This window comes from Diabrotica undecimpunctata, chromosome 5 (genome assembly GCF_040954645.1).
Source record: "Diabrotica undecimpunctata isolate CICGRU chromosome 5, icDiaUnde3, whole genome shotgun sequence".
Classification (NCBI taxonomy): Eukaryota; Metazoa; Arthropoda; class Insecta; order Coleoptera; family Chrysomelidae; genus Diabrotica; species Diabrotica undecimpunctata.
The window spans coordinates 95,303,085-95,324,937 of NC_092807.1; the positions used below are offsets into that span (position 1 = coordinate 95,303,085).

At 34.1% G+C, this 21,853-nt stretch overlaps 2 protein-coding genes across 5 annotated transcripts in view; one reads left to right on the plus strand and one right to left on the minus strand.

Moving 5' to 3' along the window:
* LOC140441500 (uncharacterized) overlaps nucleotides 1-21,853 on the minus strand; it is a 116,931-nt gene that overhangs the window by 86,899 nt on the left and 8,179 nt on the right. For all 4 annotated transcript variants that reach the window (XM_072532257.1, XM_072532256.1, XM_072532259.1 and 1 more), the window contains exons 2-3: nucleotides 19,202-19,371; nucleotides 11,268-11,404 (exon numbers count right to left, since the gene is read on the minus strand). In XM_072532257.1, the coding sequence (XP_072388358.1) occupies nucleotides 11,268-11,404; nucleotides 19,202-19,371 (307 nt within the window). The remainder of the gene's footprint in view (nucleotides 1-11,267; nucleotides 11,405-19,201; nucleotides 19,372-21,853) is intronic.
* The window catches only part of LOC140441504 (protein phosphatase 1 regulatory subunit 14B), a 153,599-nt gene continuing 131,874 nt past the window's right edge, over nucleotides 129-21,853 (plus strand). The window contains exon 1 of the mRNA XM_072532262.1: nucleotides 129-283. Coding sequence (XP_072388363.1) covers nucleotides 209-283 — 75 coding nt within the window. The 5' untranslated portion in view covers nucleotides 129-208. The remainder of the gene's footprint in view (nucleotides 284-21,853) is intronic.

Here is a 21,853-nt window from a genome sequence, read left to right on the forward strand (position 1 = left end):
AAGTACAGTTTCTTCGTTAGTAACATCGTTACAGTGATCGTCACTTGTCTTGCGAATTTAAGACAAGAGAGACGCTTGGTGACGGCGCGTCGGTTGGATAGTTTTTGTTTATTGGTGCGTTGAATTTTCGAACGGAGGTTTTCAGAAGATTCGAAAGTGTGTTTAACGTTACGAGGTTTGAGGAAAATTATATTTTTTTGCAACTGCAATGTCGAAACTTAAACGGCAACCGATGCTTTCTTATATAGATGCTGATTTTTACCTTCAGCCTAACAAGCAAGAGGTAAGAGTTTTTTATCAGTTTGTCTTCATGTTTGTCTCTACATTTATATTTGCAAAAGTTTTTAAAATTACTTCTGTGTGATAGATATTTTGCCGAAGTTCCCTTTTCTTGTCTTATGCACTAGTTTTTCTATTTTCAGGAATTTTACACTTTAAATACTTACTATAATAACATATACAGGAAATGTTCCCAGTGGTTGGCTGCACCATAATTAAAAAAACTTCCTTGTGTGATTTTTGTATTTAATTAATAATCAACTATCAAAAAAGCAATAACAAAACTTTAAAACGTTTTCGGTTTTATCACACCATCATCAATTCCTTCGCTCGTGGTCAAAAGCGGTGTGCCTCAGCGTTATGTCCAAATTCCAAGTCGAATTTGAAAGTTTTCTGTTTTGTTCCTTTTCATGGAAAATGCGTAGCAGTTTAATCAGTTTAATGGTTCAGTTGCATTTTAAGTGAGGTTTGGAAGAATCGTTATTTCCATCCTCGTTTTATTTCTCCCTGGTGGTCATCTCAGGCTTTTTGGCAGTTTGGAGATAAATTTGTTCGTGTTCAGAGATTCCCAATCCAGTTTCAACCCTCAGAAACTTTAGTGCTTTTTTTTGATGAATCCCGGTAACTTTTTATGTTTTAATTTTGAAGTAACAACAAACAATTGTTTTTAAATAATAATTGCTTTCATAACAATTTAAATTTTGATAATTAATATTGTAGATCTTATGACAGCTAGTTTTATCATTTTTGACATTGGTTTGTTGTGTTTTTTAAAAAAAGGTTAACCTCTTTATGATAGTTCTTCTTCTTCTTCTTTATGATAGTTTTATTTAAAAAGATAATTCTTTACTTGTAATAATTTTTTATTTGCCACAGTTTATAGCTCAGTAACATTTGTGAGTTTTTGTAGCATCTCCCGAGTTTGTAAAAGGATAATGACGTAAGTTTTTCTTTATTATTTTGGTATAATTCTCTGTAACTACTAATATAGTATTTTTTGTGCCATCTGTATTTTTGTAACTGTTTGTGTTGACACAACAATGAAATGTTTGATTTATTTCTCTAAACCATTTTTTTATTTATAAAAAAAAAGTTTATGACTCCTTTTTTTGAGTTTCCTTTAAAAAGATATATTTTGTATTTCTAATTATTATTTCAATAGTTGCAACTAGTTGTTGTAATCGTTATAATTTGGCACCACGAAGCGGCATTCTTTTTAAATTGCTAAAGGTCCTTTCTGTTGTTTTGTTTGCCCATTTGTTCCAAGAGACTTATGTAAGCACCCCTTTGTTTCATTTTTTGTAGTTGCCCCAATCCAACCCCATTGCCATTCAACTTATCCACGACCCAGCTCTCCAAACAAGCCCTGAGTGCCGTTCGCACAGTTTCATTTATTTTGCTTGCTCTATCTCCATTCCCAGTAGTTTTTGTCCCTAGTTTTCAAACCCCCTATAATTATACCCTAGATGGTAGGCAAAATATTACGTTACAAGAATGTCAGAGAAGAAATTTGCAAGTCATTTCTTAGTAAATCTTCCCCTTTGCTTTAGAAACTTAGCATGACTGCCATCAAAGCAATTGGCTTTTCCCGTTTTCATTTCATAAAGATCTTTTTGCTCTTTTTAGTTGATGAGGAACATTTTCCGTCTGAAGAATGTCAGAGAAGAAATTTGTAAGTCATTTCCTAGTAAATGTTCCACTTTGCTTTAGAAACAGCATAACTGCCATCAAAGCCAGTGGTTTTTCCAGTTTTCCAGTGGACAAGTAGATTTAAGTTTTTGAGATCTTTTTTAACTTTACTTAATTGTGTGTAAACGGTTTTGGGGTGCTCTTGAGGTAGATATTATGTTGTATGGCACTTAGTTTGGTATTACTAGATTAGTTGGGCGATAGGGTGGTTTACTGCCTCCTAGTTGTCGAAGCAGTGACCAGGCTTGTTAACTCGAGTTTTTGAAATCAAGATTTTCAGTCCATTTTTCGCGCCTAGCGGTATCAATGCTGTTAAGTAATTCGTCTGCAAATTCCTGCCTTCCGTCTTCGGAATTTTTCATATAGTGTTGTGCTCTCCTCGGGCCATCCAGAAATATATTGTTTGCGGTACCCTCTAGGAACTGTTGCTTTTGCTGATGTCATTATTGCTTCTGCCAATCTCTTGTAGTTTATGCTTTTTGGTGGGATCCAACCTAAGCATTTATCAAGATTACTAGAGAAAGCAGACCAGTTAGCTTTCCTGAAATTACATCTGGGACATGGAAAAGATCGTATAATTGGAATGCCAATACCGATTTTGATGAGAATGGGGCAGTGTTGGCTATGAGGAATATCGAACATGATGCTGGTAGAGGTTGGCCTTTGTTGTCAGTGCGCCTTCCAAGCTACAGATCTGAAAGTGCCTCTATTATTGACGTCGAAAATAAGGTGGATACCATATTCTTCTGACCACTCCAAAAGGGACGAGCCATTTTTGTCAATGTCAGAGTACTTCTATTTGATTTAGTCTAAGACACCATTGATAGCTATCTTTGTACGTTATTCTAAAAATAATATACCCATTTAAGAAATGAATGCCAACAAATAAATGATCTTTGAATGGTTTTGTAATTTTTAATATAGTACGTGAGATTTGAGATTTGATATAAAAGTCAATTGTTTGAAAGATCCATGAAAGATCTATGAACGATCTTTAAAACATTTACGAAAAATCTATAAAAAATCTAAGAAATGATAATGACGTCATAGTAACAAATTATTTAAATTTTTGTCAAAGTAGTAAACATTATTGGAATCTATACAGGGTATAGAGTACTATAATTAATAAAATGTTAAATCAAAAACTACACAAGAAAGCCCTGAACTTAGTATTTCCACCACCAGAGAAAAAACCCAGTACCTTCTGCTCGATTACATATACAGGCAAAATATCAACAAGAATAGCCAAACACATAAAAAGGAAAGGAATAACACCAGCTTTCAGAACAAATAACAACCTAGGCAAATATATTAAAAACAACAAAAGCCAACATAAGAAACACTTACACAGTGGTGTGTACAAACTTAAATGTGGCGACTGCCCAAAAAATTACATTGGCCAAATGGGTAGAAATTTTAATAAACGAATAGCAGAACATAAAAGAGCTTTTAATAATAGAAAAACAGATTCTACATGCGCACTTCACCTTTAATTTAAAATCCTCCACATTCAAAATAAAGGCCTTAAGCTATCTTTGTTAGAATCTATGAAAATCAACAAATTAAAAAACACAGATATAATTCTGAATGACCAGCTTGAGACAACCAGTTCTCCCCTCCTCAACCTATTTCATTAGAGACTATAAAGTGTAAACCCATGCCAAAAACAGATCACTTGAGAAAGGCAATCAGCCGAAACAGCTGTAGTAATTAGAATTTAAAATAAATTTTGTGGAAGTTTTGAAAACAAAGTTTTCAGTGTTTTATTGTTACATAAAATGCTTATCTTTTTAAAACTGCATCCAATCGGTTGTAAAAAAGAAGGGCGACATCAAACGTCGCCGCATTTAAAGCGTTTATATACTGCAACTGTATGTATCCTCAATTTTTTTTTCAATGATCTTATGTTCCCATGAGTTTTAGCGTTTCGTGTCACTGCTTTAAAGTTATATATACCTGATTATAAAAGGAAATCGTAAATATCTTATTACTACTATGTATATCAGTTATATATTAAAAATTTCGTAAGACTAGGTACTAACAGTAACGTTTCATAACATTTCTATTCACTTAACGTGTTCGCATATTCTTTCAATTGACATAACTTTCTTACATTTATATAATAAACGTAAAGAATTAAATTCCCCCTTTATTAATTAGAAATTCAGAATGTTGAAACTAGACAATGGTGAATGTTTTCAGTGTTATGATATTTGGAAATCACCACTGCCTGAATTCACATACAATTACGCCTAATTGCCTTAGAAACGGAAAGTAAATTAATTATCCACTGAATATAATTGGTCCGGCGATGTTTTTTACGTCAGTTGACTTCTGCTGTCATTGTTTCACTACTAGCTTACCAGTAACCTTAACATATATACATTGAATTAGTTTTGTGGGTATTACAAAATAATAATACAGATTTACGATGAAAAATATTTAAAATATACAGTTGGATTTGATAGATTGTCATGATATAATTGTTACAGCTTGAAACATATTTCATTAACATAAAAAATTCAAATTAAATACATGCATTTCAGTACTCACCACAAAATTCTCGAAAATGGCCGACTTCCAGTCAACTTACCTCAAAAATCACCATTCGAGCATATTAAGCTTGGTGAATCATTTCCAATTAAAAAAAAACCATTTCGAATCAATTAAAAAAAGATTAAAAGACAATCCTTCTTTATTCGAAAAATACAAACAATTAATTGATCAATACATTTCCATGAGCTACACTAAATATGTTCCTCTCACCTTTCAAAACAAACTAAATATTTTCTACCCCATCATTGTGTGTTAAATGATTCACTCACTACTAAATTGCGCATAGTGTTTGATGAAAGCGCAAGGCCACTTCCAGATACTCCCTCAACATATTCCTTACTGGTTATTTTTAACCTGTATAAAAACTAAATATTTTCAACCCCATCATTGTGTGTTAAATGATTCACTGACTACTAAATTGCGCATAGTGTTTGATGAAAGCGCAAGGCCACTTCCAGATACTCTCTCAACGATATATTCCTTACTGGTTATCAAGTACAGCCATATCCTTTTGATATCCTCTGTCGGTTTTTATAATTAAAATTTGTTTTCATGGCTGACATCGAAAAGATGTATCGGCAAATCAATAGAATCAAAAAAATAGCTACTCTATATGTGTTAGATACCTTACTATGCCTCCTCGCCACTATCCAGTAATTATTCTTAGCATTCTCATCTCCGCCCTTTCCAAAAACCTTTTTGTTGTAGCTGCGTACGGTCATTAGTGATTTTTTCCAGGATTTTTCCATTTCTTTTTCTTCGTCCAGAACTGTCCTTTTTCAAGTTTTTTTTCGGTGTGGGGGTATGCAGAGGGTGTGGTCCAGCTATCTCCATTTTCTTGATTAGCCTCATTTGCTTTATTTTTTATTGGTTGGTTTGATTTAATTTTGATTCGAGATTCGATTAGGTCAAAATATACGAAGGATTTTTCGTAACTCTCTGTTGATGAAAACTTATAAATAGTATACTATTGGTGCTGATATATTCCACGTTTCACAGCCATATAGAAATACAGCTTTTAATTTTATTTTTAGTTGAGTAAATCGTGGATTTACATATGGAATTACGCATATTGTACGCATTACGAGTTTTATTAATTATTCCCTGTACATCACGCTCTGTACCACCTTTACAGTCAATTCTGCCTCCCACGAATTCCACTACTATCACAATTTCCTGGTTGTTGATCACAATAGATTGGTTGTTTCTGGTGCCACATTGCATTTTTTGGTTTTTTAATGTTTGTTTTTCTAGACCAACCTTCTTTGATTTTTTTTGTAATCTGTTTACTTGGAGTTGGATTCTCCTGTTTTGTAAGTGCTAAGAGGTATATCATCAGCGTAATCTAGATCGTCCAATCTGTTTATTAATCCCCAGTAAATTTCTAGATTATAGTGTAACGAAAAGGCTAATTTCGTGTTGGTAATGAATACACGTGGTGAAGAATAGAGGTAGGCTATTCCAGATAATTCTAGTATTAGTATTCCGTGTATAAGAAGCGCTGTTATTAGTTTTAGCCAGTTGATAAGATAATATCGTGCTGTAAGCTTATAAATAAATAATCTTACCTAAACATAAACACGTTATAATAGTTTACCCTTGTTTGTACGGAGTCCAGTATAATGTGAAATAGTAGGGGAGATAAAATACAGCCCTGTTTTACTCCGTTTAGCACAGCTATTGGGTCAGATGTTATACCGTTGTGTATGACTTGGCTTTCTGTATCCATATAGAATTCTTTAATGGGATTTTTGGGGATTTATGGGATTTTTTCTGATAATTACGGAATAAAGAAATCCACTCTGCGGCAAAAAACTGTACCAAGTTTTTTCGTATCTAGTTTTTGCTGGAATATTTTAGCTTTCGACACAGCTAGAAGAAGAGAGAGAGACACTTGTACTAATTATTTTTACGTTACTCTTCTAAATCTGGTTGACGGGATTAATGAATTTTTACACTGTCCATCACGCCATGACCGTCGGTTTTGGACTGATAATTTCACTTCTTCAGCGTTTCACGCTTCCGCTAGTTAACTTCCGTGAAAATTTAAACGTTTGCATTTTTAGATATGCACCGCCAATTAGATGGGTCCCGCTGCTACGATTCAATTGCTGCACCAAATGATTATGTTTTACTTACGCCTCCACAACAATAAACACCCGAATTAAAACGGTTTTAATTGAAGACATGAATGGCTATTTGAATTATATAAATCCGCATAAATAATTTCTTTGGTTTTTGTGCGTATTTATACCATTGTGAGTTTGTAAATTTTGTGCAAGGGTCTTTTATACTACCATACGCAATAGAAATATTAATACAAGCTGAGAAATGCAAAAGTCAATTGCTGAGATCGGAAAAAACCAATTCACTCTGTACTACTTGACAACAAAAATAAAATTATTGTAAATAAGAACGAAAGAGGAAGGGAAAGGTTCGCAGAACAACTTTATTCCAAATGCAATTCCACAATGTTTACCAGGTCCGAGCAATATTTCGTCTCACTCCGTGTGTTCGAACAATCTACAAATTTTACTCGCAACTGCTTTGATAACTGTTTACGATGTTCAAAATAATCTTATCTCAGTTCGTTGTTTAACAGACTCCGGTAGCCAAGTTTCGTTCATAACAGACAGGTTAGTCAAAAAAATTTGTTATTCACCCTATATCAGAAATCTTTAATTATCAGGTATGGCTCAAACTTCTTCTGTTTCAAAGAAGATGGTAGATTTTAAAATCTATTCAAACAGATCTCCTGGTAAAAACTTTAATCTGTCCTGTGCTGTCCTCGAAAGCATTACGTGCCAGCATCCACAAGTCGCGCTGGATTTAAATTTATTAAAAATACCAAAAAATGTAAAACTTGCACATCCACATTTCTGCACCCCTTTGGCCGTAGACATTCTTTTAGAGCTGATATTTATTGCCACCTAGTTACTTACGGCTTAAAATTAGGCCTCAACCTTCCTATTCTTCAAAACACTCATTTGGGTTATATTGTAGGTGAAAATATCCCATACGCTCGTTATGCAATGTTAGGATCAAACGCAACTTCTTCAACGAACAATGCTCACTCACATTATTCAAATATTTCATTACATGCACGAACTGCTGATCTCGATTCTCTTTTAAAGAAATTTTGGGAAATAGAAGAGGCTAAACCACTCACTTTTATTCATGCAAAAACATTGATTCGCTCAGAACAGCGAGCTGAGGACATATTTAAACCTTCGCTAACAATTCTTCCTAGTGGCAGATTTCAAGTAGACCTACCTCTGAAGACACCTAATGAATATCAGAAATTAGGTGAATCGTTTCATTTGGCAAAAAGACGTTTTTTCAATCTTGAAAAAAGGCTCAACAAATCAGACGAATTACGGCATTAGTACACTGAATTCATATCAGAATATGTCTCTTTAGGTCATTGTAAATACGTTCCTCTTTCTAAGATTAATGAATCGTCCGAACATAAGTTTTTTCTCGCACATAATTGTGTTTTCAAGCATGATAGCTTAACTACCTGACTCAGGGATATATTTGATAAATCAATGAAATCAACCTCAAATGTGTCTCTCAACGATTTTATGCTCAAAGGTTATATTATACAACCTGATTTGTTCGAAATTCTAATTCGCTTTAGACTCTACAAATATACACTCATCGCAGACATCGAAAAGATGTTTAGACAAATAAGAATCAATCCGAAACAAACATTTCTATTAAACATTATGTGGCGCAATTCCCCTCAGGAATAATTAAAATGTCTAGAACTTCAGACTGTGACCTACGGCACAAATTCAGTTAGTTTATTAAGTACTAGGTGCCATAAAGAGTTGGCAGTTCGCAATCAAGAAAAATACCCATTAGGTATTACCAAAATTCTTGTTATGTAGATGATATTTTACATGGTACAAATGATATCGACCCTTTGTCTTATTAGACTAATAAGACTTATAAGTTTAGAACTTATAAGGCTTGAATTGTTAGGGGCTGTCTTGCTCTTTACCCTGATTTCAAACATCGTTTTTATTATTTAACCAAAGGTTTCTTCCATAGCTTCGGTTAGGTTGTGGACAGACTCCCAAATTGTACCCGCGTGGATAAATTCTCACCCTTCTCGTTGGTCAATCTTCGTAGCAAACTGTATAACTCGAATACAAGAGTTAACGCGAACTTATTTATATAATCACATAGAGTCTAAAGATAACCCAGCAGATATTCTGTCTCGCGGTACCACACCGGCCCTGATGATAGACAATACAACATGGTGGCATGGTCCCCATTTTCTAATGAACACAACCACTAAATTCAATTAATTCGTTCCAAATATTGATTTAATAGATGTCCCTGAAATAAAAGGTATTCTACACACTGTAAATAATTCGAAACCTACTCTATATACAACTTTTTGTAAATTCTCATCTTTCATTCGGTTACAAAGAGTAATTTCATACTGCAATAGGTATATTTATAATCTTTAAAATAATGAAAACTTTCGTACTCTCGGCTACCGAACTAATAGAGCAGAGAATAGTTAAAATCATTCAACTAACATTCTTTCATTCAGAGTTTAAAGACTTAAAGCATCAGAAAACAGTCAAAAATAAGGTTATCTTAAAATTTAATCCATTTATAGACGCATCTGATTTAAAAGCTAAGCAAATGTTTCGTATAATCAAAAATTTCCACTTCTTCTTCCTACAAAATGCCAGGTAGTAGATCGTTGCTTGAAAGAGCACATTCGCCTATTGCACACAGGCCCTCAAAATACATTGTCAAACATTAGACTCACTTATTGGCCTCTTGATGGACTGAGAGAAATCAAGAGGATCATATACAAATGTAAGAACTGTTACAGATTTAACGCAAGGCTAGCTCATCAAATAATGGCCGATCTACCCAAAGAACGGTTTCAGGTCTCTCGACCATTCACAAATGTCGGCATCGACTACGGGGGCCCACTTCAAATAAAGTCTTCAAAACTGCGACGTGCACACATTTTTAAGGCTTATATAGCAGTATTTGTTTGCCTCGTTACTAAGGCAGTCCATATAGAGTTACTGTCCGGTCTTGGCACTGAAGCATTCCTACTAACGTTGAAAAGATTCATTTCACGCCGAGGTATCCCTAAAACCGTTCATCCGGACAATGCGTCCAACTTTCTTGGAGCTCGTAATCAGTTGAAAGAGCTTTACGATTTTTTTATGGAAGCGGATGTCCTACCTACCATAAAGGAATTCGCAGCCTCAACATTAATTGAGTGGAAGTACATTGCACCTCGATCTCCAGATCAGTGTGGAATTTGGGAAGCAGCTATAAAAAGCTGCAAGTATCATTTGGTAAGGATGATGGGAAATAATATTTTTACATTCGAGGAATTAACCACTATTTTGGCTCAAATAGAAGCTGTTTTAAATTCACGCCCCTCTATCCATTGTCAGGCAGTGTAAATGATTATTAGTTTCTAACCCCCGCTTATTTTCTCATCGGAAGCAGCATGACTTCCTATCCAAAGAAAGATATCTTCACAAGATCCGAAAATAGTTTGTCACCGTGGCAGAAATGCAACAAAATTCACCAGCATTTCTGGAAATGTTGGTCTAGGGATTATTTAAATCGCCTCCAAAATCAGCCCAAATGGTTTCTACCCCAAGAAAACATTAAAGTCAATGATCTTGTACTCCTAACCGATGACAACGCTCCCTCTCTAAAATGACCACTGACAAGAGTAGTTGAAACATTGCCAAGTAAAGACGGCAGGGCAAAATTGCCAATTTTGTACCATCTAATAATCTGTACTGTATGTATAGCTTGCATAGAGTCTTCAAATAATCTTAACAATGAAACGACCATTAGTAATTTCTAAATTATCGGTTTGGGTCATTCGAAAAATGGAATTCCCAACAATAAGGAAAGTTGAAAAATACCCTTCTCAGGTAGTTTTACCAAAGAAAGGAGAGTTGAAGGTAATTTAAATGTAAACATATCCTTTATATACCTCGAAGGTCAGGGGGGCGATTTCTAAAATTTTAAGAAACCGTTACGAGCGGAGTGTGATTCAAGGGGACTAGGGGACATTAGTTCGAATCCAGCATTGGGTGAGCTACAAGCTCTTGTTCGCGCTAGCAGCACTTTAGAAAGTTTAAGACAGTCGGAATATTAATAATTTTACTCAGTTCGTGTCAATATTGTATCACCGACAAGTTATCTAGTTTTTTTTGCACATCACGACGACTAAATGTCATAAATCAGCTGTCGTAAGCAAGTTATCGGCATTCAAAAAACGTCGTGGTAATTATTTAAATAGACTTATTAAAACGTTCTTTGCGAAACTTTCATTTGTCCCAGTTTTCTGGGTGTTCCTTCAAAAAAAAAGTATAGAAAGGTGAACCTATTTTCCTAAGGACAAAACTTGATGGTCGCCCAAGGGAGAAAACCAGCGAGCTATGACTGATCTGCTAAACAAAGGCATCAGAACAAGGTGTAAGAACAAACACGCCTGCATCTTTACTCAAATCCTTCGCAATGGTGATGGCCAACGTCGAATAAGTTTGATATGGCAGGTGAATAAGAAAATCGCGGAATATTTAGAAAAATAAATTTTATTAACGATAAAATGAGCAAAAAACGATAGAGTAGAACAGGGCAAGGTAAGAAGAAAAGTCCAAGAAGAAAAACGAAGAGATAAATCTGTTTTATTTGGATTTTATCTAAATACAAAATAGAAATATAAACTCTCTTACCTTCCTCGGCAACTTTAGAATTCTTGGTAATGGGAATTATCTCCCTGATAGGTGAAATCGTTGTTGTTGTGGTTGACGGTGTTGTTCGAATGTCCGGTACTAGATGCACCGGAGCTTCTGATTCAATATCGGTTTTCCTGTAGAAATAAAAATAAATATTTCGTTTAAATAAATACAATAACTTGTTCAAAGTGTTTAATGTAATTTTTAGATTAGAAGGATAAGCCAAGAAAAGGAAAATAGCATATTATCCTAGACTGTACTTGTTTTTAATTAACAATGGAATGCATCTAATCTAAAAGAACAAGATTAATTAGTATTTTTTCCTTAAATTAAAATTTCCAGAAGAAAGTTTGTAACCTAGATGTAACTTATGGTTGTGGTTTTTTATCTAAATAAGAGGTTAAATCTTTGTAAATGGTTATATTTAAAAAATCCTTAAAAGGGATACAAAAAATAAAACGAACGTTTTTGGAACAACATTTCCATCATCAGGTTAAAAATACAGGTTAACATACCTGAGCCACCAAAATATTAGGGTAAAAACCCTTTAAAATATATAAGGTTAACAAAGATTGTACATAATGTTATTATTAATATTTGATGTTTAATATTTAATTAAATTTTACTTCAGGTAACGTACACCCATGCCTTAAGTGAGTTCCAGCGTCCGGAGAGTAAACCTCTTCAAACGGACTTCAGCTGGTAACTGCTGAGTTGAGTATCAGAATGGATCCAAGCCATAGGGCTTACCGTGTTAAAAGACGATAAGGCACCTATATTCGTGAGAGGTAATAGTGAATCCTTTCAGGACATCACACTGCCTTTAATGACATTTCTAAACAGGGTCGTAAGCTGGACTGTTTTGGAAGAAGAATTGCTCAGCTTACACAAGTATATGAGTTTTGAAATAGCTAGCAAAAGACAGAAACGTAAAAATGGGAATATCAATCTAAAGAGATGTTTAAATGAGGAGGTTTTTGTAGATGCTTTTGGCTTGATTGGTCCGGGATGTAAGGATGTGCGTGAGTTAATTGAGGGTCTGAGTGATGCAAGGAGTTGGCTTGTGTAAGATAAAATGGGAGGTATGAAAGAAAACGACCATACTGGTGGAACGAGCATCTTAAAAATCTGAGGGCAAATTACATGAGAGGAAGAAGGGAGTGTAAGAGGTTAAAAAGAGTACAAGCAGGAGATTTGAAAGAGAGAATAAATGAATTAAAGCGAATGCAGAATGAATACGGGAATGAGATAAGATCTAAGAAAGAAAGTTGGAGTAACCTGCTTCAGGATCTCGAAAGAGATGTCTGGGGGCAGGGCTTCAAGATTGTCTGTGCCGAATTAAAGGGGAAAAAGACACCCTGCCTGAGGAGGAGAAACACCGTTTAATACGGGAACTCTTTCCTCAGGTAGAGGATAGGCGTGAAAGGGTTATTGATGCGGAGCCTTTTACTGAGTTGGAACTCGGCGAAGCTGTTGGAAGGATGAAGATCCGAAAAGCACCTGGCATAAATGGAGTCATGCCGGAGACAGTACTCGCCGCACTGAGATACCCGCAGGTTTTCCTGAGATTGAACAAACTGCTTGAACAACAGCAATTTGCAACAATGTTGAAAGAAGCTAAGGTTGTCCTTATCCCGAAAGGTAGACGTGAAGAGGAAGAGGTGCGATTTCGGCCAATTTACCTTCTTAGTTCGATAGCTAAATTATACGAACCGCTTGTAAAAGGCCACCTTGAGCGAGAGCTAGAAGAAAAGCATGCGCTGTGCGATCGCCAATATGGTTTAACCCTTTCTACTAAAACCCTTTCAACGTTTGATTAGTTCTCTAATTCGTTCATTTCTCACTTTGACCATTAGTGTTAATCTGCAGCTTCTTCTCCAAAACACTATTTCCATTGCATTGATTCTGTTTTATATACTTTTATTTGTCACTCACGTCTCTAAGTCATACAGTGAGCAGTTTTCTTGTTCCCTATTCTATGAGAATAAATTTTGTATATATATATTTTCCATTCGTCGTTTATTTCTTCTAATGTTGTCAAGACCCTATCATCCATGTTTGTTATAAATGCTACACTTCTATTATTTCTATTTCCTGCTAGTTCCTTTATTTTCTTGTGAAGAAGTTTCTCGTCGTATTTTTTGTATAAGTCTTCTTTCTTCACATGTTTCTATAAGTCACTTCTCCATTGCCTCCACATCTTTCTTCTTACTTGTTTGTGAATTTCTTTATATTTACTGTTATCTTTATTCTTGTGTTGTCTTATCAAATTCATAATTTCTAACATTTCATTAGTCATCCATGGTTTTTTTCTTATTGGTTTGTGTTATTTAGATTGATTTTACAAAAGTAGTGACTTAAAAGTTAGTTCGAACACAAGTTGTTTTGCTCTCTGGTGTAAAACAGATGTTTTTGTAATGAAATTGATTGATTGATGAAAAAACATTGATTTTTGGTGAAATTTTCACAGAGTGTGTATTAGGTTAAAAACTGCAATTCAACAGAGATCTTTTGATTAATTTAATGAATGTAAAAAGGAGTAAATATATTCAATAAAAAAAATTTTAGTTTTATTATATTTTATAATTAATGTTTAATCACTGTTTAATTACTATTACTAGCGATAGACAAATTAGCAGACAGGAGAACTATTCTACCACGTTGCCGGCGTGTGCGGAATATCTGGAAATGTCCAAAAAAATTAAGAAAACTGTGCATTGATAGATATCACCCATTCGACGAGTTGATTGGGGGTAGGTCCCTTTCTCATTGCAACAGTATTTCTTGTTATGGCTCAGCACTGTCAGATGTTAAGAACTGAATTAATTAGGCAAAAAACATAGTTATTTTTGTACATAGTTTCCGTTTCGTATTTTTTGGATATATATTGCATTTTAAGTGAAACAAAAATATATTTTTCTAGCTTTATTTTGATAAAAATTTATTAAAAGGAGAATTATTAGAATAGGATTTTTAGTATAGAAAGCAAACAACAATATAAATAGATGAACTTTGAAGAAACACAGGAAAAGACACAAGCCGTAACACGACAGCTCGATTCAAGATGTCAAAAAAGAGCAACATAAAAATAAGAAAGCTCCAGATACGTGCATAAAAAGGTAAGTACAATATTAACGGACATGGAAGAAATTAAGAAATTGCTGATCCAAATGAGGCAAGAAATTATAGAAGATATTCTGGAAAGCAAAACAGAAATTAAAAATAAAATCAAGGATATGGAAAAGAAACTGGAAGATATAAAGCAGAAACTTAAGCAAAGCAAAATGGAAACAGCAAATTTAAAAAAATAGGTAGAAAAAAAAAGAATAATGATAAAGAAAAAATAAGCAATAAATGAATCATAAGAAGAATCAGAAGTCATAAAACCGCCGAGGACGCATGGTACTCATCATAGGCCGTGCGGCGGCCGACGCGGCGAGCTGACGAACGACGGCTCGTCTGTGTTGCACAGCATAAGTACCATAGACGAGAGACCGCTTTCAAACCGTAGATATGAAAAGAAGAATTCTAGGGGAAAATACAGCGTTTATATAGAAATAAAAAAATGTCACCTCTTTCATTCCGTAGTCCCAGTCAATTTTCACCAATAATGTTTACAACTCTGTCTTTGCCCACTTTTGCATTGGAATCTCCCATTATTATCGTTATTTACATGTCTATGAGGGTAATTGATATTGGTTTAATCCCAAATAGTAAGTTGGGGAGAAATGTAATTAATAAGGAAGTAGATCGTGCATAGAGATAAATCTCCTAATAAAGAATAAATAAATTAATAAATGCTTTCAAAAGATCTAATTACCTTTATTATAAACCTTTGAATTTGCTTATATACTAAAGTAAAAGAGTACAAATCTCATTCTGAATATTTTATAACGGAATTACCTCAATAAAGAAAAAACTTATTCTTTGGCTCGCGTTCCAAGAATTAAAAATTAGGAGAAAAGATAATATTAACTTTTCAAACAAACTTTAAAAGTCGGAATAATCTCCTTAATAAGCGATAAAGAAGCATTCATAAGCAGGAAAGGCTTCATATTTTATAAAAATAATTTAAATACTTATATTAAAAAATTATAATATTTTTCATATTAAAATAAGAGAATGAAGTATGAAGATTTAAGGACAATATTATCAAAGGAATTTGCATCAACTATATACAGACTGGCTTTAAAACGGCATACGAGTATATGACTAATTCCACAGAAAATATCCACTTTTGTGATTCCAAAAACATTGAGTTTGAAATTTGAGAGGATACTCTTGGGACCAATTTTTTTTTATTCTTTAGTACTCAAAACTGAAGGAAAAAATGGTGCCGCCACCCAGAACGAGGGTATTCGTACCTTTTTTGTGAGATTTCATAAATTGAAGGTGCAAAATACTAGTGATTTTGGAGTGTAAAAATATCGCGACTTATAATCACTGTAGAATATGTTCAAAAGTACAAAAAGAGCAGGTAAAGGCATTTCAAAGAAAAGTAAGACAGCAGTTTGGAGAGAGTATCTAACTGTCGATTGGGGTGAGTAATTATTATCAATAAGTGAAAGGTCACTTGGACATTATTATATTTTTAATCGGTCTGTGTGAGTTGTAATTCATTTTAAAAATGAATTTTTCTGTAGAAAATTAAAATATATGATCTGGATATAAGGAGAAAGGTCGAGAAACTACTTACTTGCATCCAGAACATATTAACAGCGATATCCTGAACGGAGGAAGTTATAAGAGCTTTTGAAAAATTAATGAATGGTTTTTTTCGCGCTGGGTCAGTTGCATATAAAAAAAATAGGAGAACCAAAACTGTTATCGGCGAAGAAAAGGAATATGATTATTATAAGCTACTAAAGAGAATCTCCACCCTAGCACCAGTGAAACTTCACTTCAAAATGATATTAGTCAAACTTCGGCTGTAAAATCATCCGTAAACATAAAATGCATCCTTACCGCATATAGTTACATCAAGAATTGACTGTACTCATCGCAAACTAGTTTTCGGCCAATCGTTTCTGCAGCAAGTGCATACTGCATAGCAACTGATTTTTTTTTCGATTTTGTGCTTTTTGAAGATGAGACTACATTAAATTTGACAAAATGTAAATATTTGTGGTGATAAAATATTGATCATCATCATTAGCCGTTTTGCGTCCACTGCTGAACATAGGCCCCCCGTAAATAATTCTATTCCATCCGATCTTGAGCACTCTGAATCCAGTTGTACTGGATGCGCTTGATACCGTTTAATCACCATGTTTCTAGGACGTCCTCGATTACGATAAGCAATTACAGGGAGTGAGTAGATATACTTTACGATTCCGGAAAAGTTAGATCTACTTGAGGGTACCATGTCCCGACCTACCATCCTTGTAATTTCCCCAAATTTCCTAACTCATTCCAGCATCCTTCTACCAACCCGCACAGGTCAGCATGGTAGAGAAACGGCCAGGAATTCCCGTAAAATAAGAAACGAAGAAATCCTCAGTCTCAGGCAATCCATTGAAACCAGGTACCGGGTTATGGTTTCCAGCAGTCTCGGAGGTAAAGGAACAGAGGGTGCTAAGAATCCCCGGAATCGACCAGGCTACCTTTACAAACGACAACGGCAAAGAGTATGGTTTATGCCAACATATAATATTAGAACATTGATGTAGGACGAAAAAGTTTTATATCTTAAAAATAAGCTGAAGGATATAAAATGGGGTATACTTGGATTATCCGAACTTTTGCGAAAAGGTAAGAAAAAATGGTACTTTCGTCTGAAAACCTATTGCATTATAGAGGACAGTATTCTAATGGTGGCCTCGGTATATAGTAAATAGCCCATAGTAAATAAAAAACATACAAAGAATATACTCACAATTAAAAGCATAATTGATAGAGTTATATATTTTATCTTCAAAGTCTAGGAGCGCCCTTCAATGGTTCTACGATGATATTTACACTGTGATACAAGAAGTCGATCAGATAGCCGAGCAGGCCAGGCGGCCGATTCTCATCCGCTTCACTGTCGAATGGTTCAGTAAATGTGGGTTCAATGTAAGAACTAAAAAAGGATACCAAATGGGAAAAAAACAACTTAAAATAATCTGCTATGCAGACGACGCAATACTACACTCTCAAAGTGAAGATGATTTACAACGTATGCTGCACCAATTTAATATAACCGCCAGAAAATTTAACATGTTAATTTGCCCAAAAAATACAAAATATATGGTTACAACAGCAAATTTACTAAGATGTAAATTGGAGCTGGAAGGTCAGATAATAGAACAAGCGATGGAGTTTAAATATCTAGGCATCACATTAACTATTGTTCTGAAGCTATTTTCTTGTGGCATTTTAAATTAATTGCTATTTAAATGGGAATAAGCCACAATTAAAGGTTAAAATACGTTTATTGACGTTTCAATTTCCACTTCGGAAATCGTTCTCAAAATACAATTTACTAATGTTTGTATTTTGAGAACGATTTCCGAAGTGGAAATTGAAACGTCAATAAACGTATTTTAACCTTTAATTGTGGCTTATTCCCATTTAAATAGTAATTAATCACATTAACTAGCTATGGAAAGCTCAAAACCGAAGTGAAAGATCAAGTGAATAGAGCAAACAGAGCCGCAGACTGCCTAAATGAAACAATATGGAGAAATAAAAATATCGGGAAATAAATGAAAGGCAGAATTTACAAAACAGTCATCAGACCAATAATGACATACGCGGCAGAAACAAGACCTGACAAAGAGATGACAAAAAGGATGTTAGAAACAGCAAAGATGAAAACACTTAGAAAAATTGATGGTAAGACACTATGAGACAGAGCTAGAAGTACAAATATACGACGTAGATGCAAGGTGGAGAACATGAAGAACTGGGTAAGAAATAGAAAAGTAGAATGGAACGATCATATAAGCCGAATGACAACAAATAGAGTAGTAAAGACGGAAAGAGACGGTTCCCCAATAGGAAGACGATCAGTAGGAAGACCACGAAAACGATGGAACGACAACTTACTGGAGGCATATTGAAAAACATACAGAGTTATGTCTATATAAAAAGAACAAGGAGAAAAAGAAGACAAAGTTTACAAATAGCAATGGATTTCGAATTCTGGGAATATTATAATAATTTACGCCATTTTTGTTTTATACATGTACATATGTTTTATTACTTTTTTATTACATAAAAATATGTTTTCCTTTAGTAAAAACATGTATCTTTTGGTATAACAAACTTATTTTGGTAAATTTTATAATATTTCAGGTGAGCAAAAGCTCAGAACTTTCACAAACTCTTGCCACCTGCAAAACCTAGTTTAAGATCAAAGGCAGTCATTTTATAAAAATCACTTAAATATCTTATAAAAATTTGTCAGAAATTACCTTTTTTACTAATCCGTATTAATATATAAGTAATTACTATTTAAATGGGAATAAGCCACAATTAAAGTTTAAAGTACGTTTATTGACGTTTCAATTTCCACTTCGGAAATCGTTCTCAAAATTTATTTTGAGAGGTTCTCAAAATTTATTTTTATTTTCCGAAGTGGAAATTGAAACGTCAATAAACGTACTTTAACCTTTAATTGTGGCTTATTCCCATTTAAATAGTAATTACTTTAAAATGCCACAAGAAAATAGCTTCAGAACAATAATATATAAGTCTTTTACAAAAATAATATCAAAAATAAAAATACCATCCAAAATTCAACGTGATGCCCAATAAAGCGTTAAAAGGAGGAGAAGTGAGAAATATAAATTATATGATAGTCAAAAAAGCTCCAAATTTGATTCGGTTATGACACTAAGCCATCTCTGGTTTCGTACAAATGATGTTAAAGATTCATAATTTTGTTTAAACAAAATTATCTTTCATCTAATTCGTATTATACACGCATCAATTAAATAATTACCAACCTTAGTTTGTTCAAATCTTGTTCGTGCTTTGTAAGCTTTATTTGGCTTTCTAAATCGGGCAAGTGTCTATTTATAGACAATATAGCGCTCGAGTAATTCACGTGATGGGTAAATTTGCACTTAAAGTCTTCTGGCGGACCACACTGGAACAAGTAGCAACTACCGGAGTTCTGAAACAAACGATCGGATTAATAATGAAAGTGTTTGATGCTTGTCTATGTTGAATTATTCATTACAGTTAGTGAAAAACGTACATACACATATTGACGTGACAACGTCTTAAATTAGGTTGTGGCTCGGAGTCATTCATGAAAAAGTGTAACACCCGCTCACGTCTGTTACATTGAGTCACCGAACGAGAGAGAGGCCCGCCGGACCGGCGAATGCCTTGCGTCTCTCTCCCACTCAAACATGATCGGTCCGCTGCGCGCGCAGCACTAGAGAATTAGGTGCGTTGAATCGGTGCGTGCTTCCGTGCTTGTGTCTCTGTCTTTCTCGAGCGTTCTTGGCGTTCAAGACACATTACAGCAGAAACACTTCCTTTCATTTCATATTTCTCCTATCATCGTCCTATCTTCAACAAAATCACTCAAATAGAAATTAGTTAAGTTTAAGTTTACATGTACAATGTTTTAGTAAACAAAATATATTTCTATAGTTAAAATTTGTGCAATTCTTATTTTCATTCAATTCCTTATTCCTATTGTGCAATTTAATAATATTCATATCAATAAATATTCTACCGAGAAAAAGACGTTGTCACGTAAAATATTCGCCCGTAAAACCGACTTTACAGGCAACCGATTTTTTTTTTGGTAAATCTACGGTTAAGCCACGGAAAATTAGGTTTACGAATCATTAGAATAAAAGATTAACATATAAATATTTTTATTGTAAATAATAATTACATAGGCCACCGATTAAAATTTTTTTACAAAAAAACCTCTAACCCAGAGCACTTAATCCAAATATGATACTTACGTACTAACCTGTATTACCTACTACATCCTCACATTTTATAATTAAATTTATTGAATCCATGGTTTCCTAAAGAACTGAACAGCTTTTATATGCAGTCCATTTAATTTACTTACCGTTTCACGTCATTATCATTGACAGACATCGAAGTTGACATAGTTGCCAAAGTATAAAAGAATCTTGAATCCATTTTAAATCAAATAGGTTACATAATTATTGCAAAAGTGGATTATACAACAAAACAAATTAATATTTAATGTAAATAAATAGAAACAAAACAAGAGTTAAAAAATAATCTTGTTAAAAACAATTTGAGCCGCTTGTATGCATCGTATAAAGATGTAAAATGGAATACTTAAACAAAAACAACACTTTTTTCATTACTTATTAACATTAGTCAACACCGCAACTGTCAAATAAGTGTTACCAATTTATGCCAATATATCACCTTCGTTCGATTACAGTTACAGTGTGTTCCGAACAAATGTTCTTCACAACAACGCTTTATAGTGCATTTATACACATTAAATGAAACATATTATTGTTTATTTCTTTAAGTTAACATTAATAGAAATCTTTAAATATTATTTCTACGCGTATTCAATAAAATATGTTTAGTGGCTGTAATGCCAGTGTACTCGGCAAAGTGATTCTAAAAAAGAACACACCTACCGCCTAAATATTTCGTGTTGGTATCATGTGACCTCACGTGCTATGACGCTGATGATGTACAACGGTAAGTAAATTAGATGAAGTATATTTAACATAGATTTCTGTTTCAAATCTAACCTTACTTTAATTTTTCCGGTACATGTGCTCCCGGAACCTACTATATTACCTACTGTCAAATCGCGGTTGTAAAAATTCTGTTGACAGTTTTTGTTTGCAGAGTTTACAATTGAAAAACACCAACGAAACATTACAATTTATATGATATGGAGGTAGCCAAGAAATTATTCTGATGATTTTTAGTTTGGCGGTTGATCATAACTCAAAAAACAAGAAGGTCCTAGAGGAATGGAGAGTATTGTTGTACGGCGAGTTAACCTTTTAAATGCCGCTACTAGGTAGGATTAAAATTTTGACTTGCAATTGAGATATCATTGGAAGTTTATGTATGGATAATATTTTGGTTTTATAAAAAAAAAATCACACATTTCATTTTTATTATATGTTTCCAAAATGGAAACGTTGGCATGTTCCAAGAATAAAAAAATCAATTTTTTGACATGTTTGTTATAAAAACGTTTATTCTTAATTTCTTCTTCTTCTTCTTCAGCCTTCATTTATCCATTGTTGGACATAGGCCTCCTCCAATTGCTTCCACGCTTTTCTATCTTTTGCAATTCTCATCCACTGCTTTCCTGCTACAGCTGTTATATCGTCTATCCATCTCTTTTTGAGTCTTCCCACGCTTCTTTTTGTTTCTCGAGGTCTCCAGAATGTCACTTTATGAGACCATCTGTTGGTGTCTTGTCTTGCTACATGTGCTACCCATTGCCATCTCAATGTCGCTAATTTTTCCATGATGTCGGTTACTTTAGTTCTTCGACGTATTTCGGTGTTAGAAATTTTGTCTCTGAGGCTTATATTTAATAGGGCCCTCTCCATTGCCCGTTGAGTTACTCTTAACTGTTCTGCCATTTTTCTTTTTATTGCCATAGTTTCCAATCC